At 44.2% G+C, this 26,046-nt stretch overlaps 2 protein-coding genes across 4 annotated transcripts in view; one reads left to right on the top strand and one right to left on the bottom strand.

Annotated features, from left to right (window-relative positions):
• Positions 1-26,046, bottom strand: part of LOC309976175 (signal transducer and activator of transcription 5B) — a 62,403-nt gene that overhangs the window by 10,158 nt on the left and 26,199 nt on the right. Inside the window, exons 2-13 of one of the 3 annotated variants that reach the window (XM_082861663.1) lie at positions 14,475-14,612; positions 11,186-11,342; positions 9,906-9,995; positions 8,798-8,972; positions 5,481-5,611; positions 5,121-5,272; positions 4,495-4,650; positions 3,907-4,086; positions 3,465-3,552; positions 3,265-3,387; positions 2,496-2,588; positions 164-370 (exon numbers count right to left, since the gene is read on the bottom strand). In XM_082861663.1, coding sequence (XP_082717789.1) covers positions 164-370; positions 2,496-2,588; positions 3,265-3,387; positions 3,465-3,552; positions 3,907-4,086; positions 4,495-4,650; positions 5,121-5,272; positions 5,481-5,611; positions 8,798-8,972; positions 9,906-9,995; positions 11,186-11,342; positions 14,475-14,602 — 1,680 coding nt within the window. In that variant the 5' untranslated portion in view covers positions 14,603-14,612. Of the gene's footprint in view, positions 1-163; positions 371-2,495; positions 2,589-3,264; positions 3,388-3,464; positions 3,553-3,906; positions 4,087-4,494; positions 4,651-5,120; positions 5,273-5,480; positions 5,612-8,797; positions 8,973-9,905; positions 9,996-11,185; positions 11,343-14,474; positions 14,613-26,046 lie in introns of those variants that run through there. The other 2 variants (XM_082861664.1, XM_082861665.1) reach the window with 2 other exon arrangements.
• On the top strand, positions 18,211-20,830 carry LOC309975319 (3-hydroxyisobutyrate dehydrogenase, mitochondrial-like). Its single transcript, XM_082860347.1, is given in 3 exon segments — positions 18,211-19,842; positions 19,844-20,038; positions 20,040-20,830. Coding segments are annotated over 3 exon segments (1,011 nt in total). The 5' UTR covers positions 18,211-19,677; the 3' UTR covers positions 20,691-20,830.

The raw sequence follows: 26,046 nt of genomic DNA, 5'->3' as shown, positions 1-26,046 counted from the left end.
TTTCTACGTAAAAAAGTATGTGGTTGTCCAGCTATTCAGAAGCTTCCTACTACCACGGGCACGTTGTATTAGAGACATGAGGAATGAGGGCCGAGGGCAGGGAGACTCCTGAGGGATCTGGTTTGCAGGGGCCGATCTAACTGCAGCAGGCGGCGTCCCTCACCCTGTTGAACTGGGACCAGGACACGGACATGCCGTTGTAGTCCTCGAGGTGGCTGCTACCGCTGTTGAAGAGCTTCTGCGCCAGGAACACGAGGTTCTCCTTGGTCAGGCCCCGGTTGCTCTGCACTTCGGCCTTGAATTTCATGTTGAGCGCCTCGCACAGCTGCGGCCACAGGACTTTGTCAGGCACTGCAAACGGCACCCTGCCCTGGTGGGGAGAGAAGCCAGAACCTTAGGAGAAAACAGTTGCATGATTTATTCCCTCAACCTGCAAAAGAAAAACACTGATGGCTGGATGGAGTTACACACACTTGTCTCTGAGTCCGAGGATAAACTCAAACTTCCCTGGGGTATGCGTTTCTGTGAAATTCGGAAGGTTCCATTCTACCACCTTCACACATAACTTAGAAGGTAACCTCGGGCTACCTGTGGTGTCCTGTAAATGAGCTGCTGGACGTACAGTGCAATCCTACTTTCTTTTTTTTTAATCATTCTCTCCTCATTCCCTTATTTATTTAGAATTTTATTTATTTATTTATATAGCAGGTTCTCATTAGTTACCTATTTTATACATATTAGTGTATATATGTCAATCCCAATCTCCCAATTCATCCCGCCCCCACCCCCACCCCCACTTACCCCCCTCGTGGTGTCCATACGTTTGTTCTCTACATCTGTGTCTCTATTTCTGCCCAATCCTACTTTCTAACAGCCACGAAAACAAACCATGACCAAGGTCTGGCTCTGACACTCAAAGGGAGTCAAAATCTGCAAGACTGGCTCTCTAGGTACAGACAGAGAATGTGCGCATGTGTCCGCAAGTGTGTGCACACGTGTCAGCATGTGCACAAGTGTCATCCTTGCCCTTGACCCCTTCTGCCAAGAATTCTAGCTCAAAGTGAAATAATATATATACATATATTCATATATATATATATATATGAATCACTTTGCTGTACACCAGAAACACAGCATTGTAAATCGACTATACTTCAATAAAAAAAGTAAATAAATAAAAAAACAGCATAAGATGTACACTAGTCATTAACGTAACTAAAAATGTTAAAAATGCTTACTTATTTAGACAAGATACTTTAGGAATGACATACCACAGGAGGTGCCAGAGTTACATGAGGAGTGAGATCTGTGGATGCACAGGGAGGGAAATGAGAGCAGACATGGCAATCCTATCCAGGAGGCTTATATTTTTTTAATTTTAATTTTTTCCTTGTCTTTTGATTCTCATTCATTCATTCTTTCCTATATACACAGACACACACACATTTCTATACATATATTTATTTATTTGTTTGTTTGTTTAAATGTCTAGTCAGTCAGTGAATCAGTCGTCCTCCTGTTCCAACTGATTGTTCATCCCAAATCCTCTTTTGGATCAAGTCTTCAAGCTCCTTAGGCAGGTATTTTTTAAAAGGAGCCTCAAACGCAGGGTTTGTAGCACGAGCATCGTAGAATTTCTGCTAAGAATCTCACCCCTACAGCAAAAATATTGTTCTCTAAAGAGGCCTGTTGAAAATGCCAAGTTGTACTCTTCACATTAGAGCCACATTAGAGAAGGACATACTTTTATGTCCCAAATAACAAGTATAACCTTTTATCATGCTTTTGTGGACTAATCTCTACTGGAAATATGCCAACACATGGAAACTCTGCCTACTGAAATGTTTTGAAAATGATCAAGCAGCACATGAGTGGTAACCAGATAGCATTTGGGTGTGTAAATCCGCAGAATCGTATTTATTTCTTTACACAAAGCATCTCATTCTTCATGAGACTTGGGATGAATCACAGAATCTAAAATTTGAAAAGGACATTAAAGCTCACCCTCAGTCATGGGAGGGAAGAGGACAGGAAGCAACTTCGAAGCTAAGTGACTTCCTGAGAGGTACAACCTCTAAAAGAAACCCGGGAGTCCCAAATTCCATTCATGGTTTCACCTACAATTCAAAATACTATTTATAGAGCACTGACTATGTGACAAGCATTCTGGGTTATCACCTAAATGAATCTTCCAAACAGCACTCGGGAGCATTATTCTCCCTGTGTTGCAGACACTTATGGGAAATTTAGACTCAGAGAGGTCAAGTGAATTTCCTGTTGTCACAGAGTGAGGAAGTGGTGGAGCTTGAATTGAAACCCTGGCCTTTCTTCAAGCCCCTGCTCATTCTACTTTCCACATACTCTCCATTCTGCCTCCCACTAAGGAAAACTGCATTGTTCTTCTATGCCTTTTGGTGGGGATAAAGAGACTTGAAAGAGATTCATGACAACAGTATCAAAATCTTGAGACCCACGGGCCCAAAGAATACACTCACAGGCTCTGCAAAAGCGTTGTCCCAGAGAACAGTGGCCGTCGCATTGTTGTCCTGGCTGCCGTGAACAATCACCACCACCGGGAGGGACAGGGTCTGAAAAAGACACAGGAGCAGGGCTGAGCTCCTGCAGCCACACGCTCCGCCCTCCTCCCCTTTTTTTCTATCACAACACGTTTATTCTCTCTACAAGTTTCAGTAAATGTCACCCTTGAATACAGAATAGGAAGGGCTCCAGGAATAATGAGACTTTGCACATTGGCACAGGCTTAGAAATTTTAGATATTTTTAAAAGAGACATTTCTGTGTGACATTTTGGTATTTAGGTATTTCTTAGATATTTCTGAAGGATGGAGTAAGTTTCTCAAAGCTAGAGACTAAGAGAGAAAAGAGGAGAAAAATGGAGACATTTCCGGGGAAAAAGAGCAAGTAATGAATGTCTAAAATTACTACAACTGTACTCAAATCCATCCTGACTGATGCTTCTCTTGGTTCGCTTCTGCCCACATCTCCAGCTATTTCATTTCGTTATTATTTGTTCGTGGCTTAAGAGAATCTAAGAGATAGAGTCCTAAGGATGAGGTCTCCTCACTTCTGTTCACCAGTAATCACAAGAAGATACACCTGAAACTAACACAACATTGAAAATCAACTATACTCCAATATAAAATAAAAATTAAATTAAAAAACGTATCACAAGAAGATACTCTGTGATCAAAACAATTCTTTTGGGATATAAAGTACACACACACACACACACACACACACACACCTTGACTTGAAAAACCAGCTCATTTCCACCAACACTGAACTGTGATTCAAACAGGATTGTAAATTTTTCTTCCGTCACCGACTCCGCTCCACGACGGTCAGACCTCTTAATTCGTTTCAGGGACTGAAAAGGAGAAAAATAGAGGATAAAGCCCTCAAACAGCTAGGGAAAATTCGTTCACCCTCCTTCCCCATCCTCACCATGTTCCTGAAGTGAGCGCTGAGGGTGCACGTGGCCTGGTGATACTCCATCACACAGCAGTTGTTCAAGATCTCTCCGCTGTAATCACTGCAAATCAGACAGACAACTTTAAACCCATACAGGGTCTCAGCACACACAAGGTAGAAAACACATTGGGGGTGGGAGGAAATAAAGAAGGTTGTCAAAAAACTTAAGTCATTTAAGAGGAGATGGGGGTTCGGCTGTATAATCTATCTAAGAAATAAATGTACATAAAACACATAAGAAGTTTCCTATAGACATATCCCTACTAAATCATACTTTCTTCACAGAAGAACCCCCTTACTGCTTCTCTGAGAGCTGGAAGGGGACACAGAGCTAATGGGGCTCGTACAAAGGAACGGCCAGGCCTACAAACTTCCGAGAAGGTGGGATCACTTTCCTATTTCGAGGGCAACGTACTTGCGGGTGTTCTCGTTCTTGAGCAGCGACTTGGCCTGCTGCTCACTGATGATGGTCGCCTTCACCTGGGGGGGGTTCATGTGCACGTTCAGCTTCCCGCCCACCAGCAGGCGCACGGTGGCTGCGAACTTGGTCTGGGTCTTCAGGACCTGAGGGGGCTGCTTCTCGATGATGAACGTGCTGCGGGGACACAAGTGAACAGGTGATGCCTCAGGGGACGGCGCTCCGGTCCCTCCCTCCGCGTGGCGAGGCCGCCTTGCGTGGGGCACAGCAGGCGAAGGAAGGGCTTGTGGCAGCCCCCGGTCCCGGGGGGGCCCACTGCGAGTCGGGGGAGCTGGCAGGAGGGGAGGCAGTGAGATGAACTCAACAGCTGAAATGGGGGGAACAAGCCCATACAGTGTCCACGAGAGAAACCGGGCAAGGTGAACCGCAAGAGGCCACAGCAACAGGCGACAGAGGGGGATGGGATGAGGGTGTGAGGCACAGACGGAAGGGTTCAGGCCAGAGCGCCCCGTCTGTAAAGACCCTGCTGCCCGCGACCCAGGCCAACCGGATGGGGCCTGGGCGTGGCCAAGAGGCAGCAATCACCTGGTCACCAGGGCTGAGATGATGTCTGTGATGGTGGCGTTGACCTCAGCCAGCATCTCCTCCACGGGGCCGGGGATGGGCAGCTGCTGGCACAGGTGCTCAGCTCTGCGGATCTGCTGCCGGTTCTGCCAGATGATCTCCGCCAACTTCTCACACCTGCACGGGAGCCCCGAGGCCAAAGGGAAGGACAAAGCCTTCACCCCCTTCCTCCAGGCCAGAAGCCAGAAGGCTCCCAGGCTGGGGAGAAGGCCCAGACCCAGCTCCACCCCAGGAAGCCTCGGCGCCTTAGCCGCCCGGCCTGTCCACTGAGCAGAGCACGGCTGCCCTGCCTTCCAGACACACAGAGAAACTCACAGGAGGAGCGACCCTGACTTGGGTCCAACCAGCCTGAGCGTCGCTCTGCACACCTGGCCCCACCCCACTCCCTCACCCAGGGACGCCCCTCCCGGGGAAGGTGGCACAGGACGGGGGCACCAAAGTCTGCATCAGGAACCAGACCACTGGTGAAATGAGACCTGTGCCCCGACAGAGGGAGCCGGCTGCTCACGTAAACACAGGAGCAGGACAGCAGCCGGTGGCGCCACGCTGAGCCCCTGCCGCCCCCGCCTGGCCCCCCACACCACTACCAGGATTGTAGCACGTCCAGGCTGCCCTCGGGGGGCCCTCCGTTCCCCGCCAGCTGCTGCCGCCGCTTCCACTGGATCAGCTCGTCATCCAGAATGATGGTCTGCTGCTTCCGCAGCAGCTGCAGGGTCTTCTGGTGCTTCTCGGCCAGCTCCTGCGGGGCGGGCGAGGGGAGCGGCCCTTCTGGGCTCTCAGAACACCCCGCAGGGCCTCCCCTCACTCCTTGCCGACCCGCTCTGCCCTGCGTGCCCACACAGGGGGGAAGGCTCTGGCCTCCTGCTCTGCTGGGTCCCGCTCTCCTCCTGGCTCTCTCCCTCCCTCAGGTCCACACCCGGGAGGGGAGGGACGCAGAGCCCACTCACCACGCGGTACTGCTGCAGCGTCTGGGCCTCGCGCTGCAGCCAGGCCTCCAGGGACACCTGCTTCTGCTGGAGGGCCGTCTCCCGGCTCAGACGCTCCTGGGGGTTCAGCTGGGCCAGCTGGGCAAACTGAGCTGGAGGAGGGGACAGGACACCCACGACCGTGACCTCCCCGGGTCCAGCTGGGAGCCCGGCAGAACTGCACTCACCTGTTCTGGAGGCAAAACCCTGGAGGGGACACAGCTGACAAGTGGCCAGTCAGGGTTCCACAGCCATGGCGCCCAAAGATGAGTGGGCTCCGTCCCCTGGCCCCCCGACTCTGAGCTCCCCTTGGGGAGTGGGGAGACGGAAGCTCGGGGTACAGCTGAGGAGGAGCCAGCCCATGGCCTCCCTGCCCGCGCAGCCCTCCTCTCCCCACGCGGGGTCCGGCTTAGAGCCACCCTGCCTGGTCTGAAGTGTGTCCTCGCCGTTTAAAAGGCGGGTGAACTCGGGCAAATCACCTCACTCTACCATGCCTCAGCTTCCCCAGGTGTAAAATGGGAGAATCATGGCACCTGCCTCAGTGGCTGCTGTGACGTTAAATAAGCAATGATGCAGAAAATACTCAGGAAGCTGCCTGGCACCATCAGCTCCAGGTGAGAGTCAGTCCTCATGGTCAGTGGGTTACAGGACGGGATTAAAGGCTGATGGAGCAGCTCTCAGGACAAAGCCGCATCGGGAAGGCCCTGCTCCGCGGGGCTGAGCGCAGCAGCCTCTCCTCGGGGAAGCGGGGTGGGGGGGGGGGTGTTTCTCCAGGTGCTGAAGGGGCCTAACATGTTTGTCCAGGTTGGGTCACTGTGAGCTCAGCAGACCAGCCGGAAGAGGGAGGGAGACAGAGTGCAGGGCCACTGGGGACACGAAAGCAGCAAGATTCTCTCAAGAGAGGGAGGCAGCTTCTCTCCACACCAGCTGTCAGGCATCTCATCGATGGCAGGAATAAGGTAACGAGGCCTCACTGACGAGGCCTTTTCAAAAAATCTGTTATATGATACTTAAGACCTAGGCAAGTATTGATAGAAAGGATGATACAAGGAACACCTGTGTATCAAGACGCCAGCTTAAGAACGTAAACATTTCCACAGTTAAGCACCTGTACACCCTCCCCTGCCGGCATCCCCATCCCTCCCTCCACAGGCAATCACCATCCTAGATGCTGGCATTCCTACCCCCACCAATAGGCTTTTGGAACGTCCCACGGTCCTTACTGGGGCTGAGTCAAGAAGATGAGAGCGTCAGTCAACAGGTCTTGGTCAAGTTCCCGGCAGGCCTCTGAGGGCCATGTCACACTGACCGAGGCCCTGCCCAATGGACGCACAAAAGCAACTAAGGACACACTAACGCAACCCTAGACAGCCAGGAAGGCCCAGAACTAGAAGAGAACTTAGAAACATGGCTCCAACATGACTGCGGGGGACGGAGCAGGTAAGGAACACAGCAGAGGAATCTGGAGAGCCACCTCGGAATCCTGCCGCCCACAGGGAGGTGGTGGGGATCCCAACACCAGGCCCCGCCTCCTTATGCAAGTGACCCACTTAGGTCTCTCCTGGCAAATTGGAGAAGCTTCTGGGAAGGACGCCAGGACACTTGAGGCAATGTCTGCTCCACTGGAGGGAGCTGAGGCTTCCCTTGCACACACGGACCAGTAGTCTGTGTTTCTGATGGGTGCACTTGATCAATGAGACTGAACTGACATTGCACGATGGGGACAGACCCAAACCAGAATCGAAACCCAACCTCACAAGTAGGAAACAGAAAACCCCAGAATAGGATCATCAATACTGTCAACCAGTCAACGGCCTTGGGTAGAAATAATAGCCTGAAATGTCCTGCTCCCTAATGTAGCAGGAGGGCCTTCCTTTCTTTCGGGTCAGTCTGGGATGGATTCAGATCTGAAGAAGAGCTGCTAGAATTATCCCCCCAACGTTTACTCAACAGCTGCTACGATTCGGGCTGTGCTAATCTCAGGGTACAGAGATAAAAGACATAGTTCCTTCTCAACAAATTTATATTCTACTGGGGAGGACAGTGTTAATAAATAGTATTAATGCAGTTCTAAAATGGAGCCCACAGGCACGGTAGTAGAGGAACACCTGGTGTGTGTGTGCATTTGCATTTTCATGGCTGCTTGGCTGAGCTAAAGCTTCTCTGAGATTTTGAACTGGGCGTGCAACCAGGGAGAGGAAACTACAGGTACACCTCATCTTACTGTGCTGCAATATACTGCACTTCACAGGTACTGCATTTTTACTTTTTTTAACAAATTGAAGGCTTTTAGCGACCCTGTGTCGAGCAAGTCTATTGGCTGCCATTTTCCCAACAGCATTTGCTTGTTTCTTGTCTCTGTGTCACACTTTGGCAATCCTCGCAATATTTCAAACTTTTCCATTATTGCTATATTTGTGATGGTGATCTTTGATATACTACTACAGCTTGCTGAAGGCTCAGATGGTTAGCATTTTTTAGCAATAAAATATTTTTAAGTTAAGGTATGCACTTTTTTTTTAGACAATGCTATTGCACACTCAGACTACAGTCTAGATAAACATAACTTTTATATGCACTGGGTAACCAAAAAATTCATGTGACTTGCTTTATTGCAATATTCACTTTATTTTAGTGGTTATGGAATCAAACCCTTGGCATCTCCAAAGCATGCCTGTATTAAAGTCACCCTGCCAAATTCTATAAGGTCAACAGGGGGCGCTCGTGGGGCTCCACACCCTCCAGACTGAATTCTGACTCTGTACCCAAGTGCCAGCAGGATTTACCGCAGGCAGGGGAGCCCTTGTCTGTAAGGGCTAACTGAGATGCACTAGTTGCTCTGCCCCAGGACGGCCTCTCTGAATAACCACACAGAACAACATTAAAAGGCTGTAAAACACAGCCCGCCGTGGCCCTAATACCCTCCCTGCTTAGAAAGGTTAACATTTCAATAAAGCATCACTTACAAAATGTCTGCCACATAAAGTACTGTCTGCTACTGTTTCCTTAGTCCGTGTGCTCCTTCCCACAAGAGGAAATGTCTTCGCTCGCAGCCCAGGAGCTCCTTGGATATGGGTAGTCAGAGTGAGACCCCAAGCTCTCCAAGGGCCAGCGCCTGTCTTCTTCCCTTCCAAAGCCTCAGCCTCCTGCACTGCCTTCAATGCAAATGATTCTCTGCTACTCCAGAGAGAGGTAAACGCTTCTAAATGGAGAACTGGTTCTCTTCCAACCCGACCAGCTTCTTTCTAGTCCTCATTCCCGTCCCCCAGACACACGCTGCCCTCCCACACCAGCCTCACCCTGGATCCTCAGGCTCTCTTGATACTGGATGATGAAGTACTCTTGAGTCTGCTGCAGCTTCTTCAGCTCATTCTCTGTGTCTTGCGTGACCAGTCGCAGCTCCTCAAATGTCTGGTTTATCTGAAGGTGTTTCTGGGACATGGCATCAGCGAGACTTCCAGCCGGAGAATTACCCTGGAGACAGATCAGGGAGAAAGTGTGGGCAGCAGTGAGCTGGGCAGGAGGATGGGAGAAAGCCTTAGGCCATAGTCCCAAGGAAAGGGCGATGCTCGCATTATAACTGGGCTGAGATGCCAAAAGCTAAACTTTCAGTCAGAGAATTGCAAGTGTTATTTGTGAGAGTTGGGGTAGAGTGGGGAAAGAGGAGCAACAGAAGACCCGGCAGACTACGGCATCTTCATAAAGTATTGCAGAAAGCTTCTGACCTCCACCAGAGTATCCCACCCAGGGTCCATCTGGGTTCTCTCTGGAGAGACTAGAACTCAACATGTCCCAGGAGTTACCTGGGTTTTCCTACTAATGATGATGACCCCTCATTTCACAGTCACTCACTGACCCAATGCCACCTGTGCTAGGTGCTGGGGACACAGTGGGGGACTAGGCTGTGGGAACACACATCATCTGTGTCCTCCCTCAAGACCTTCTTGTGACTGAGGGAAGAGGGTGAACCACTCACAGGCGGTGTCCTGGAGACCCCAAATGAAGTGACAGGGGAGGTATCTACAAGGGCTTTGTGGATCCAGCCACTGAACTGCCCTGGTTGGATCTATTTCTTCAACACCTGGTTGCGGGGTTGGGGGGTGAGCAGAGGCTGTTCTTAAGTAACCTCACCTGAATATAAGCATGCTTCTCCTCAAATATAGTTCAGTTGGGGTAAAATTATTTTGCACTTGTTCACACTGCTTTGTGGTTGCGATCTCATCAAGGTTACAAGTCAGTTAAGATCAGAGACCAGTCTTCTATTTCCTTTGGGCTTCTTAGGACAATGCTCTGTTTATAGTGACACCAACAGATGCACACCGAGTCATCTTGACAAAGCTGGGTCCAGAAAGAGCTGGGCAAGAAAGGACATCCCAGTGCCTCTCCCCAAACCCATGGGACACTCACATTGTTGGCTTCTCGGACCAGCCTCTGTTCATTGTACAGAATATGGCGGATGCAGCGGACCAGCTCCATGGGGCAGCGATCGTATGTGTTCTGAAAGAATCCAAGAGCAAACATCACTTTGTTCCACTCCATGCTATGGGGCCGAACTGTACCTCAGAGCAGGGGGCCAGATCATAAGATTACACAATGGTGTAATCATGAGAAAAGCTACTCCTCCAATGCCAACGGGGACAAGAAAAGCACATTGTGGGAAACCCAATTACAGGAAGAAGGTAAAATTATTCTATTTATTGCATCTTAATTTGCTTAAAGTAAGGGCACCATGCTTGGAAACAGAATACATTTTAAAGAGGCCATATTAGAGGAGAAACTGGACACCACCTTGACTGGGCAATCAAAATTACTACCACCAATGAGGATAAGATGGACGTTGTACACCTCTGGATGTGATACCCTGAGAAAGACACAACGCTACTTATTTAGAATTCTGATCAGGGGTGTGTAACCTGAATCTAATCATGAGGAAACTTCATACAAACCCCAAATAAGGTCCATTTTATACTTAAGAAATAGAGGAGCTGAATTATTTTAAAATGTCAGTGTAATGAAGGACAAAGAAAGATTGACAAATGGCTCCATATGAAAGGAGATTAAAGAGACATGACAACTAGATGCAATATGTGATCTTGAACAGAATCCTGGGCTGGAGGGGAAAAAACTGCCCTAAACGACATCAGTAAGTCAGTGGACAAAATGGAAATAAAGGTGTAAGATTACCTAAAAGTGTTGTATTGATGTTACATTTGCAGAAGTTGATAACTGTACTATAACTACATAAGAGAAGATGCGTATTCTTAGAAAACGCACACTGGAGTACTTAGGGACAAAGGGACGTGATGCATGTAACTTACTCTCAAGCGATGAAAATATGTGCGAGTGTGTGTGTGCATGCGCGTACACGCACATGTTAACGACAGGTGAGTCTGAGTGTAGGTAGGGGTTAGTATCAATCTCATAACTGTCTATACATTTGAAATTATTTTCAAATAAAGAGTTTAAAAAAGGCAGCTACAACCACGAAGCCAAACAATAAGAACTTTATACATGTCACATGTGACTCAACAACCTTGGTTTAAAGAAGAAAAAGAAAATCTCCGAATGAAGGAAGAGCCCCTGCAGGGGAGAGAATGAAGTGTGGCCTGGCGCTCACATCCACCTGGAGCTGCGTGGCCTGGAGCTCATGCCCACCTGGAGCCTCAAGGCCCCAAGCTCACACCCACCTGGAGCTGCGTGGCGTAGTGCCCCAGCTTGATCTTCAGTAAGAACCCATCTTCCCCCACTTGGTGCTCTGCCTTCTTCTGCAGCTCCTGCACCAGGCCCTCCAGGAGCTGGGTGGCCTTAATGTTCTCCTGTGGATTATCAAGATCTATTGAGTCCCTAGGGGAAAGAAATTACATACATATGTATACATACATGCACACAGCCTGTATAAATGCAGCCTCAACGCATCACACCTTTTCTTTGGCTACAGTAGTTTCTTTATAATGCTCACTGCAAATTTTAGGAAACAGTCCAATCCAAATTGACTAGATACCTACATTAACCTATTCCTAATCCACTAATGACCTAAGTGGGATGTATGGTATATTTTCTTTTCTTTTTTCTTTGCAATGTACTGCTCTTTCTCCTACTGACTTGCTCTGGTGCTTATGCTATTTGCTTCTAGGAATGAAGGGAAAAGGAAAGTGCTTTGTGTACTCTAGAGGAAATAGGGACTCTGATAATTTCCTATTTATAGTTACCCCCTCATGGGTGTAAGGGGGCACAGGGTCAAGAATGCTCTATGTGTTTTTTCCAGCCTCGACTTGTTCTACGTCTTGCTAATTTCACATAGAGTATTTCTTAAGTAAAGGCAGGTGAGTCAACCTTTATCACTACTTCTAAGAAGCCCTAGAAATGAGATATTAAGACAGAAGATGCCTACAAGTATTTACACAAGTCAAACATTTACATCAATAGTTGCAGATTTGGGACATGTAGGCAACATTAACTCCTCCAATGAACCATAGAAGTCACTAACAGGGCTTCGTATTAATTCAGAGCCACTTAACTGTTGACAGGGGTTGGGTGGTCTCCCTCCCTCCCTTTCTTCCCCCACTCTTCCCCTCATCCCTGACTCTCTTTCTTTTTTTTTTTTTTTTGCAATACATGGGCCTCTCACTGTTGTGGCCTCTCCCCCTGCGGGGCACAGGCTCCGTACGCACAGGCTCAGCGGCCATGGCTCATGGGCCCAGCCGCTCCGCAGCATGTGGGATCTTCCCGGACCGGGGCACGAACCCGCGTCCCCTGCATCGGCAGGCGGACTCTCAACCACTGCGCCACCAGGGAAGCCCCTCTCTTTCTTTTTTTAAACAACTTAGGTAACAATTGCTATTGGGCAGTACTAAATTACTTAACTCGGCTCACTGAAGAAAACTAACAGTTTTAAGGTTGAAATAACATTCATTACTGCTGGTGGGTCTGGAGCCAAACAAGAGATCTGGTGATAGCTAAGCAGCTCTGTCATCTCTACACAGCCCTGAAGTCATTAGCAACTAATTTCTAATGGGGGCACAAACAGGTATACCAAAACACTGACACATTACTTCATCAAATAATATGCTCCAATCTGCACTTTTGAGAAGGCAGTGGAGAAAGCCAAATTTCAAATATGTGTGTGCTGTGTACTAAATATGTCTGAATAAACGCCTGGAAGGAATGAAGGCAGCCCTGCACCTCTGTCTCGACTGGCAATAATGTTCCACTCTTAAGAAGCGACAGTCTCTGAGCACAACTCATGGAAATCAAGTACTACTGGTTCTCGTACTTCAAAACTTAACTCTCTGCCATATATATATATATATATTTATATATGGATATATATATTGAACACATATATATATGAACTTTCTTAGTTTAAATGTGAAGAACTGAAGATGTTTTAATTAAAATCTTTATATTCTTAAAACCAAAACCGAATAAAATTCAGGTTTTCCTTGATATCAACATAAGTCTCTTAACATTCGTTCAGTAAGAAGACTGCATGGGAAATTTACTAAATGAAATTTTAGATCAACAGAAACTTCCTACTGATGTTTTTCTGAACTCTCCAAATCTTTAACAGAAAATGAAAATGAAATGGAAAAGCACTAAACGAGGTACAGCTGACATGCTCATAGTTAGCTCCTTTTTTTCTCAATTACATGAGGCTGAGTTCTGGTTTTTTTTAATTGCCTAGAAAATTGCCCTCCTTTGGTGCCCTCCAGCTTTTGAACAGAAATCTGCTACTAACACACAACTGCAATTATTCAGAGGCAACATTACCAATGGGTTTACAGCTCGCCTCAAATAGTAACATAAAGGCTGGTTTCTCCAGGGCTCTGTCAATGAGGACCCCTGCTCTCCTGGCCATGACGGTGGAGGCCTGAAGTATCTGATGAATACGACAGATCAGACTGAGACCGGTAACGAACCAACACCTGCCCAGGCCCTGAGCAGAACAGCAGACAGCCTGCTGCCTGGTGTGCAATAACGTTGTTGATTAAAAAGCTCTGTTGTCAGTCTACTGCACTGTACTAATTCTGAAAGAATTTAAAAACAATTTTCCCCCTGGGTACATAAACAGTAATTTGGGAAATAAGAAAAATAAACATGGTTGTTAAATCTGCGACTAAGACATAATTATTGTTAACATTTTGGTGTATTGTCTTTTAGTCTTTACCTATATATATATATATATATATATATATATATATAAACATATACATTTGAAAATACCAAAGTCACCATTGTTAAACTTGTTAACAATACACTTTATTAAATTGTATGCATATGCATACCTTATCTGCCCCATTAAACACTAAATTCTTTGTGGACAAGGGCTTCAACGTTTTCTATGAACTCTACTAACTACAACACTGCTAGGCACTCACGACATATTTGCTAACTGTTTTTTATTAGCAGCAATATTTTAATGCTTTTAGCCAAAATTTACTATTAAAGTAAACAAATCCTATTTTTTAAAATCCCAATAGCCATTCCATCTTCTTAATCTTTAAGATGGAATTAAATACCTTTTCATGGGTCACATAATTTTCTTTATAAATGTACAACTTTTAGAGTATTCACTATGTTGTCTTTCCAATCAAACTTCAATATGGGGCTTCCCTGGTGGCACAGTAGTTAAGAATCCACTTGCCAATGCAGGGGACATGGGTTTGAGCCCTGGTCCGGGAAGATCCCACATGCTGCAGAGCAACTAATCCCGTGCGCCACAACTACTGAGCCCGAGTGCCACAACTACTGAAGCCCGTGAGCCTAGAGCCCGTGCTCCGCAGCAAGAGAAGCCACTGCAATGAGAAGCCCATGCGCTGCAATGAAGAGTAGCCCCCGCTCCCCGCAAATAGAGAAAGCCCATGCGCAGCAACGAAGACCCAACGCAGCCAAAAATAAATAGATTTATATATAAAACAAAAACTTCAATATGCTTGTGCTTCACAAAATATGATGGAAAAAACTTTGTTCACTTACCAAGCTTGGCTTTCAATCCACTGGGATAAGTAATGCCGCACCTCAATGGGGAAATGCTGACCATACAATGCTTGCATCTGATGAAGGGCATCTCCTTGGAGCTGCTGGGCTTGTATCCACACAGCCATGGTTTACAATCTGTTAAACAATCAGTGGTTTGGATGAGCTTTTTTTCTTCCCCTTTTAAATCCATCAGAGTAAATACTCGATTATAAAGGCCAGAGATAAATGCATTTAAGCCCTTTTTGATAGACTAAAGATCAGTGTTCTTGACCTAAATTTTAGCTTCAAAATGTTTTCAAAATTCAGTGTGGCCATGGAAAGGTATATAACTGTGTCTATGAAGCTCTGACTATAAAATGTACTGAAGTCCTATAAGCAAAAGTGCAAATCCAGCATTAAGGGAAGAACTGCCTATAGCTTTGATATCACAGACATGTTCTTTCTTTTACATGTGTTCCAAACTTGAAGCCACAGTAAGCAGCATTTCAACAGTAACGATAAATAAGCAGCACGGGGATTTTGTAGAAAATCACTTGTTTTAGATTTGGTATTTTGACTTTTAAGAAATGCAATAAACGTATTGCCATTTTAAAAAAGGCCCAGTAAAAGAAAAGCGATAATATCTAAAGCACGGATGGAACTCTATGCATTATCACTATTTACCTGAGCAGTAATTGTTTGCACATAAAGGGCACAGATTTATTTGGAAAAATAACCCCAAGGTTCACCTTCTGATTTACTGCTTAGGAATTTACAAAGCAATGTTCTGTTAAAATTATAGCATTTAAAAATCTTTCAGACATAAAAACAACACATTCCAGCTAAGAGTTAGAAGCAAGAACCATTATATTGCAATGGTGGGTAGGTTTTTAAAACACACTGTTGATTTCACAAAAAGTTTTATAAAAATATAAAACTACCATGATGCCTTCTCAGACTCACCTAATAATTTTTTTTTTTTTTTTGCGGTACTCGGGCCTCTCACTGTTGTGGCCTCTCCCGTTGCAGAGCATAGGCTCCGGGCACGCAGGCGCAGCGGCCATGGCTCACGGGCCCAGCCACTCCGCGGCATGTGGGATCTTCCCGGACCGGGGCACGAACCCGTGTCCCCTGCATCAGCAGGCGGACTCTCAACCACTGCGCCACCAGGGAAGCCAAAGAATTTTTTTTTTTAATTTATTTTTTTATTTTTGGCTGTGTTGGGTCTTCGTTGCTGCGCGCGGGCTTTCTCTCGTTGCAATGAGCGGGGGGCTACTCTTCCTTGCTGTGCAGGGGCTTCTCACCACAGTGGCCTCTCCTGTTGCGGAGCACGGGCTCTAGGCACGCGGGGTTCAGTAGTTGTGTCTCGCGGGCTCTAGAGCACAGGCTCAGTAGCTGTGGCGCACGGGCTTAGTTGCTCCACGGCATGTGGGATCTTCCCGGACCAGGGCTCGAACCCGTGTCCCCTGCATTGGCAGGCGGATTCTTAACCACTGCACCACCAGGGAAGCCCTCACCTAAGAATTTTTAATTCATTTGGCAGAAACTCTCTGGGATTAACCAGACTGTGACAGCAACAGTACTTTCATGTACACAAAGGGGACTAAAACGGAATCTTGCTCTAACACTGTGGAAGTGGTATAAGGCAGGGATATCTTGAATCCCATCCAAAACTATCTGGCTACTGATCTGCACGATTCTCCTAAGAACTGTGTTATAGTCAGGGTACGGTGAACTAGACCTTGATTTTGTTGAATACCAGAGACCATGCAAGTGTGTTAGGAAACAAAAATCCCTTCTCTGTTAGTTGTAGTTGTCTGATCGCATAACACAGAGCTATTTATGGGACAAGTTAGTTAGCCAACAATGAGGTGTGGGGTGGGTGCCAGTTACCTATTTTAGATTTGTGCAAGGCTGGAGAACACTTGAGCAGTGTACAATTTACGGCTTTTGAGCATTAAGGCTGGGATCACTGTAAGATCACCCAGGACATCAAATTTCATGGCTGAGGGTTTACTAGGAGAAAGACTGGGATAAAAGAGCTCTCTCCAGAAGTAATCCCACATTACAATCAAATATGTGGAAGACATTTAATTGTACAACATAATTTCTAATCAAATGACTCATATCATATCCCAAGATTTTGGAAAATTGGAAGCGATACCAAAGCATGTTTTTTGGACAAAAGGTAAAGGGATGGACGGGATGGATGAAGGTGCTTTGGCAAGAATGATCAAGGAGTGAAGAAAAGAATTCAGGTAGTATTAATCTCTTTTAGTGGTAAGGAATTGGAAAGAAGCAGGACCTCGCCATAGCTCTCGTAAAGAATATGTAAATGATACCAACAGATACGAAAATTATCTTGCATCCTGCATTCATTAACCGAATTGACCCAAGAGACAGAAGGAAGATTGTGGGAAAATGTTTATCTTCAAAGAGACTCCTCAGTCTACCCAAATAAAATAGTATTCTGTTCACTCCCTATCGTCTCAGTCTGCTTTATTTTTCTTGGTATCATTTATCACTTCCTGACATTTATCACGTATTTGTTTAATGACTTCCCACTAGGGTGAAATCACCACGAACACAATGACTTTGTTTTGTTTTCTGCTCTTTCTCTTGTCCTAAAACAGTGCCCCGCACATAAGCATTCAGTAAATTTTTTGTTGTTGCATAAATAAATGTATATACACAATTTAGTCAAATCTATCAGCTCTTTTCAAAGTCATCATGGAACAAGATATCAGTATGAAATACCAAGTCAAGAAAATGATACAGATTTTATAATTTGGGTGAGTCAATGGTCTATCTGTCCCTTAATCACATATGGCACAGTTTGAAATTTTAAAATAATTAATTAATTTTTGGCTGCATTGGGTCTTTGTTGCTATGTGCGGGCTTTCTTTTTAGTTGCAGCAAGCGGGGGCTACTCTTCATTGCAGTACGCAGGCTTCTCATTGCGGTGGCTTCTCTTGTTGCAGAGCATGGGCTTCAGTAGTTGTGGCACATGGGCTCAGTATTTGTGGCACATAGGCTCAGTAGTTGTGGCTCGCGGGTTCTAGAGAGCAGGCTCAGTAGTCATGGTGCACGGGCTTAGTTGCTCCACAGCATGTGGGATCTTCCCAGACCAGGGCTTGAACCTGTATCCCCTGCACTAGCAGGCGGATTCTTAACCACTGCGCCACCAGGGAAGCCCACAATTTGTAATTTTCCCTTTTAGTTTTTCTTAATTTGTTTTTGTCTGTTTCCCCACTGAATAAGAACAGTAAGTGAGGGAGCATGTTTATTCACCACTGTATCTCCAGTACCTATTATGGTGGCATGCCATGTAAGTATAACTTTATACTTAAATATTGGCTGAGTAAATAAATACACACCAAATATTTGGTAAATATTTCATATGTTATGCTGTCTGAGCATAATTCCAGGAGTCTATTATTGTTTTAAGAAAGAAATACTATGGAGATATGCCACATAGGTAGGAGTATTATATAAACGTCACACTGTTTTGTCAAGTTTTATATTAGTTCTTAGTTTTTATGAAAGAGTAGAATGCTAAGCTCTTAGAAGTTTTCAGAATATTTTTTATGGTTCTAAATATGAACATGCCATAATGGTTATTTTCTAAAATGTCATTTGAAGGATAATAGCGGGCAAATATAAGGTGGTAACCACCTTATTTTGATAAATATAGTATAATTTCACTACAAAAAATGCTTTGATAGAGCTGGAAAGTAGATTTTGCCTACCAATGGTCAAAAATGTAAAATAAAAATACACTGAACAGTACAGAATCATTCTTATTTGACTTTTAAACTAAGAGTTATATACACATGGAATATGAGATGACCTACTGAGATTATCATGCAACGATTTAAAACATGCAGTTTAGAAAAAAACTACTTCCCCCCACTGACTGTATCAATAAAACCTAGAATCTAAGTAGTGCTTTTCTTCATACACGTCAAAACTTCACACGTGTCCTACACACATTATTAGGCAAAGCCTACACCTGGTATCCGCTGACTCCCTGTCCTTTCCCACTAGTACATCCAGCCACCCCACACGTGCAGTGAACGCGTGTCTGTCCTCAGTACACGCTCTCTTGTGCTTATTTACGGGCACCTCCATCTTCAATGCGTGATGTTCTGACAAGGGAAGTGGTTTGTATCTTTGGTAAATCATCACAGGGGCTTCTTTAAAGACTGGGAAATGGATTCACAATCTTATTTTTAGCCAAAGATGAGAACTATTTGAGCTTTGTTAGTTGCATTCTTACTGTTCGTAAGCATCCCAAACAACCCCAAACCACCTTGGACGCAGAATCTTGTACTTTCTGAAAGCATAAGGTAACTACATTGACCTCATATATCTGGATATATCCTAGGAGTCCCAAATAAAGCAGACCCTCAGGCATTTGAAAAAAAGGGTTTCAAAGTCTAATAGCTCATAATGTTACAGGCTTATTGCAAACCGCAGAAATGAGTACCTGTTAAATAAATGATATGAGTGGGTGAGATTTAACGATAATTTTGTCCCAATAATAAATACCTTTTTATTAGATGCTTTCCCTTTTAGAAGTAAAATATAAACCTTTGTTTAAAAAAAAACACCTCACTCTGAAGACTTCTAGAATGTTGTGGCTAAAGTAATGCTATCGTTAACCTGTCAAGGAGGAAATGCAGAGGACAGGACAACACAAGGTTCCCAAAGCATACCCGCCACCTGCAAGAATGAATTCTAGCTTGCGGTGGGAGTAGGGAGTTTCAAATGTGTACAGGGATTTGGTCTGCTGGATTCATGTATATAATTTAGAGCATTTTATAATTCCTATTCTCCACCCCATCACCACTGCCAAAGACTCTAAAATGGGGTTCAAGTTCTGGAGATAATGGCAAACTCTCCTAAACAGAGCTTTACAAAATATTTAACCTCTTAAACCTCTCTGGGCCTCAGTTTCTTTATTTGTAAAATGGGAATAATAATTCTTATGTCTCTCAGGGGGTTGCTATAAGAATGAGTTAACATGGGTAAATGCTTAAAATGGTGCCTGGCTCATAGTAAATGCTCAATCTTATTCTGACTTCTTAAAAAATATATAGTTTTGGCGCATGCGGCCCCACGCCGCAGCCGACCCCGCCCGCCGCACCACGCACCCCAGCAGTCAGTGGGTGAGCTGGGAGCCGTGGAGGTCACCGTGGGGAGGCGGGGCGGGGGCAGCATGGCAGCCTCCTTACGGCTCCGTGGAGCCGCCTCCGGCCTCCGGTACTGGAGCCGCCGGCACCAACCGGCAGTGGCCAGCCTTGCAGCGCTGTGTTCTAGGTCAATGGCTTCTAAGACTCCAGTTGGATTCACTGGAGTAGGCAACATGGGGAATCCAATGGCAAAAAAATCTCATGAAACATGGCTATCCACTCATTATTTATGATGTGTTCCCTGATGCATGCAAAGAGTTTCTAGATGCAGGTGAACAGGTAGTGTCTTCCCCAGCAGATGTAGCTGAAAAAGCTGACAGAATTATTACAATGTTGCCCACCAGCATCAATACAATAGAAGCTTATTCTGGAGCAAATGGAATTCTAAAAAAAAGTGAAGAAAGGCTCACTATTAATAGGTTCCAGTACTATTGATCCTATGGTTTCGAAAGAATTGGCCAAAGAAGCTGAGAAAATGGGAGCAGTTTTCACGGATGCCCCTGTTTCTGGTGGTGTGGGAGCTGCTCGGTCTGGGAACCTCACGTTTATGGTGGGAGGAGTCGAAGAAGAATTTGCTGCTGCCCAAGAGCTTCTGGGGTGCATGGGCTCCAATGTGGTGCATTGTGGAGCCGTCGGGACCGGGCAGGCTGCGAAGATCTGCAACAACTTGCTGTTGGCTCTTAGTATGACCAGAACTGCTGAAGCTATGAATCTGGGAATCAGGTTACGGCTTGACCCAAAACTCCTGGCTAAAATCCTAAATATGAGCTCAGGACGATGCTGGTCAAGTGACACCTATAATCCTGTACCTGGGGTGATGGATGGAGTTCCCTCAGCTAATAACTATCAGGGTGGATTTGGAACAACACTCATGGCTAAGGATCTGGGATTAGCACAAGACTCTGCTACCAGCACGAAGAGCCCAATCCTTCTGGGCAGTCAGGCCCATCAGATCTACAGGATGATGTGTGCGAAGGGCTACTCCAAAAAAGACTTCTCATCCGTGTTCCAGTTTCTACGAGAGGAGGAGACGTTCTGAGTTTGCCCTTTGGCTGTGGACACTGTTGGGAACCAAACTCTATTTTGGAGCCTCTTATAGCTCACTCCACAAGCAAATGGGCTTAATCAAAGGTCACCTGTCTGCTTTTGTTTGTCTAGTTCACAATAAACCCTGGGATTTTTCACCTTTTTTTTTTTTTTTTTCTTACGCGGGTCTCTCACTGTTGTGGCCTCTTCCGTTGTGGAGCACAGGCCCCGGACGCGCAGGCTCAGGGGCCATGGCTCACGGGCCCAGCCGCTCCGCGGCATGTGGGATCTTCCCGGACCGGGGCACGAACCCGCGTCTCCCTGCATCGGCAGGCAGACTCTCAACCACTGCGCCACCAGGGAAGCCCTTTTCACCCATTTTTAACTGCTTATTCTTTTTATCTATTTAGCAAGCACATATTATCTGGTTTTCTTTTTTCCTGCAAGCCACTGATGGCCTCTGCTAGCTAGCTGACTGACCTTTTTCAGAAGTTTGATTCCTGACCATCATTAGCTAAAACATTGCCTATTTCAATCAGGATACTATTTACTCCACTTCACAAATAAAACCAAATTTTTTTCCCACAGGATAAAACCTCTCCTGGAGGAAAGAAAAGAAATTGGTGTGAGGAAAGGAGTTAGAGAAAGGGGAAGTACAGTGAATGACTCCCTGTGTCCCTCAGAAAGTTTGTCCTGTTAACCCAGTGGTGGTATTCTTGCATTCTGAGGTTACCGGTTTATTTTCCATAACTTGATAAAGCAAGAGAACTCCTTGCTGCCTGCTGTGTAATTTGGACTCTGTTACATTACCTTGGTGTGCCCCTCTTGTAACAGCTCCCAATACTCAACAAACTTATTTTTTATATTTTTGCTTCCTCGTACATTCTTACTACATATTTTTTGACTTCAAAAGAATGACATCTTTAGAACTGTTTCAGAGCCTACGATGATATGTGCTTTAGATAATTATTATATTATCCTAAATATAACCATATTATTTTGAATTCAAATAAATTTCTATGCTGATAGAAAATATATATATATTTTTTTATTTAAAAAATTTTTTTGGCCACACAGTGCAGCTTGTGGGATCTTAGTTCCCCAACCAGGGACTGAACGCCGGGCCCTCAGCAGTTAGAGTGCAGAGTTCTAACCACCGGACCACCAGGGAATTCCCTAACTTTTACAACCTGAAACTTACAAAGGTGGCTTCCTTCTCCCCACCTCCAATTTTAGCTCACTTCAATTAAGTACCTTCCCAAAGTCAATGTTCCACAAAGAGCTCTTGCTATCTTTCTCCTTAACCAATATCCTGCACATAAACTTTACCTTCCTGTTAAAAGCTGGTATTCCCATTTCTTAATCAATTTCACTGGCACCAGGACTCCCACAGGTGAGACCTGATGGAGGCTGGTGGAAAGGCACTGGGAAGACTGTTCCCTCACCTCTGAACGAGGGAAATAAGAATTGTGAAGGGTGGTGTAAGGAGAGCAAGGCTGCCATAACTATACTAAACTCCAAAAAGAAAACATCCATTCTGATGTGCTCTTCTGGCAGCCAGGAGCTAAGCCTTTTCCTATTCTTTCCAAGGATGCACCTGACTCCAACTAATTAAAGTATGAATTATTAGCAACAAATATTTTGATTCATCTAATAAATTCCAGAAATAAGAATGAAAACGGATTTAAAATAACATTTATTAGTGTTAGTAGCCACCATCCAGATTTATCATTTAATATCATTTACTGAACACTTGCTATACTATTTTATAACAATGAGTACTTTTAATAAGAGTCTACCATTTAACCCTCACAAAAACCCTATGAGGTAGCTCTATTATTATTCCCACTTTACAGATGAGGAACTTGAGGCTCAGCAAATTAAACAGGATTGTAAAATGGTGTAACAATTTTGGAAAACCACCTGAAGGTTCTTCAAAAGGTTAAACATGGAGTTACTATATGACCCAACAGTTCCACGCCTAGGTATATGCTTAAGAGAATTGAAAATCTATGTCCACAAAAACCTGTACACAAATGTTCATAGCAATATTATTCATAATAGCCAAAAGGTAGAAACAACCCAAATGTCCATCAACGGATGAATGGATAATATGGACATGAATGGAAAAATAAAATAGATTAAATGCAATATTATTTCGCCATAAAAAAGGCATGAAGTACTGATACATGCTACAATATGGGTAAACCTTGAAAACATGATGCTAAGTGAAAGAAGCCAGATATAAAAGGCCACATATTGTAAATTCCATTTATAGGAAATGCCCAGAATAGGCATAGGCAAACCCACAGAAACAAAGCAGCCAGGTGGCTGCCAAGGGCTAGGGGATGGGCAGTGACTTTTAATGGGTATGGGTTTCTTTGGGGGGTAAAATATTTGTGCCAGGTCCCACACTGCTGAGGGGTACCATCTGGGCTGGATCTGGGCACCCTGGCCCCAGTCTGTACTCTACACTGCACCATGCTGCCTCTGTCTTGAGGACTTGTGGTGGTGGTTTGTCATATTATGTTCTGTACTTTTCTGCATGTCTGTTATATTTCATAACTTAAAGAAAGAAAATGAATACGAAATTAGAATCAGAAACCTAATATTGCGGGGCTCTGATTTGGGCCAAGGCTTGGGCTAGTTGGCAGATGAAACAGAAGATGTGCAAACAATGCTTCTGATCTGAAAAGAAATCTGATCTGGCAAGGAACCAGGATTCAAAACTGTTCATCATATCAGCACCATTTAATGACTAAAGGACTTTGGATGGAATAAAAGCAGCAAGTTCTCTGGTTGTGTTTTCTGCTTTACTGTCAAATACATCTCTTCAGTGGTGGTGATTACCCAGCAGTAGGAACTTGGAGGGACAGAAACATATTGAATAGTAGCAATAAAGGATTCAGATTCTGCTCATATTAAAATTGGCCTAACATCAAGTAAGGTTAGAGTAAAACTATCCCGTCTAGAAGTAGGTCAACACTGGAGCCATCTGCTCTCTAAAAACAAATTTCTAAACACTACGTTATAAGCCATCAGGAAGGCAATTCTCTAATAAAAGCAGATTATTAAACAGATGGGAAGCGAACAGAAAGAATAAAAGTATTTGGCTCACAAAGAAACAAGCAAGGAAAAATCTGCCAGGCAACATAGAGATGATAATATTCTGGGAAGACAATCAGTCATAAATCTTTACATCACAGCAAAATCATTACATATTACTTCGGGAAAAAGGAAGGGAGAGGGAGAGGGAGAGGGAGGCGGGGAGGGGGAAGGGCTCCCTCATGACACACTGGCCTGCAGCTTGAATGCGTGTGCATTACCATTATCTCTGTGTTGAAATCTATTAAGCAACTTGAACGACCCACTTGGGAAGAAGCTACATCAATAACATTTTTCAGAGAACGAAAAACATTTACTGTAGCCCACAAACAATGACCATCTGCATTACAGAAAAGTAAGAAATGATCTGAGGCTGCCATGTAGCCCCATGTCAGCCTCAGAATTTCGAATGAAGGGTTTTTATTTTCTACTTTTTGAAATTTTTTTATTTTTTAGGCCGTGCCTCGCGGCATGCAGCATCTTAATTCCTTGACCAGGGATCGAATCCGAGTTCCCTGCAGTGGACACGTGGAGTCTTAACCACTGGACCGCCAGGGAAGTCCCTCTAATGAAGGTTTATATCTGTACCCATTTATACTGTTAAGACCAACTCATCTTAGCCTGTGTCTCTCAAAAAGATCGAATCCCACAGTTCAGGAAATAGAAATTCCTCAGCTATTACAATATACTGAGTTTCGGTACCATTTAGATGAAAGATAATCCCTTCCCTTCTGTTCTGAAGTTTTGTTTAAAAGGCAATTTATTAATAAATCTACACACGTTCCTATTATTTTCCTCATTAGAGTTCACAGCCTCCCTCTTATCACTGAGAATTATAGTATTAAATTTCCACTTAGCAAAATTTGCTTTGAAGAGCACCTAGCACTAGGTCAACTCCCAGGGACAACAGTTAGACAGTATTAAACACAATAATGAGAAACTAGAAATAACCTAAATGTCCAAAATAAGAGACTGGTTAAACTATAACATATTAATCTGATGGAATACTGTGCAATAATTAAATGAAATATAAAGGCTATGTTGAAATATAAGGCCATAGATATTTTCCAAAAGTATAAATAAAGGAATATTAAATGAAAAGTGTACACAGTATGTATGCTAGAGGACACATACCAGAGAAAGGTCAGAGAGAACTATGAACAGCTGTTACATTTAGATGGAGGAGTTTTGGTATAATTTTTTGTAAAGTTTTTTGATTTATTAAATTTTGTTTAAAATGTAAAACCTAAAATATAAATTTAATAATCATGGGCAATTGGCACTGCTCACTATTCCACAGGAATAAAGCATAAAGGGACATGCAAAAGACACAGGAAGAAATATTTCCCATCATGACAGTATCCAGCTTATGGCACAAATTAGGTAGTCTTGATTTAAGTAGCGCATGAGATATTTATACATTTCTTAAAAAAGAAATTCAATTCGGGACTTCCCTGGTGGTCCAGTGGGCAAGACTCTGCGCTCCCAGTGCAGAGGGCCCGGATTTGATCCCTGGTCGGGGAACTAGATCCCACATGCATGCCACAACTAAAGATCCCACATGCCGCAACCGAACACCTGGCAACAAAGATCCTGCGCGCTGCAACTAAGACCCGGCGCAGCCAAAATAAATAAACAAACAAATAAAAGAAACTATAAATGTTTAAAAAAAAAGAAAGAAATGCAATTCTATCACCTTCAAGTACATAAGAACAATGTGTTCTCAAGTAGTGGTTCAAGACTATTAATAGCTAAGCTTAATTTGTAATTTTGACATCTATTTATATTTTATTTCAATCCTTTACAATGTCTTGCACTCAGTAACTGTTCATATTATTTTTTTGTTTAATAAACCCTTGTTTTAGAAGTAATATAAAAGTAAGTGGCACAAAAATATATTTTGAAGTATTTTTTTTCAAGTCCAGAAGAAACAAAAAGGTGTTTATGTGGAGTACATAAAAAAGGATTAACAAAATTTTGGTAATTTTTGAACTTGAGTGATGAATCTATGGAAATTCATCATACACTATTCTTATTTTGTGAGTGTTTGAAAATGTTCATACCAAAAAGTTCAGAATACCAAAAATTAAAAAAGGGTAAACTAGAACTTAGACTAGGTTGAAGATTAGTGATCTCAGAGGGAGTAGAGTTTGAATCTAGGAGGTTTTCTTGTGATTTCTGAAAAAAACATGGAAAATAGAAAAGACAAAAAAGAATATTTGAGAAAGTCATATTTCCAGGCAAGAAATAATACATACTTATTA

The sequence above is a fragment of the Leucopleurus acutus genome (assembly GCF_964270905.1).
Source record: "Leucopleurus acutus genome assembly, chromosome: 19".
Lineage (NCBI taxonomy): Eukaryota > Metazoa > Chordata > Mammalia > Artiodactyla > Delphinidae > Leucopleurus > Leucopleurus acutus.
The sequence above is the reverse complement of the archived record's forward strand: the minus strand, read 5'-3'. Positions and strand labels throughout refer to the sequence as shown.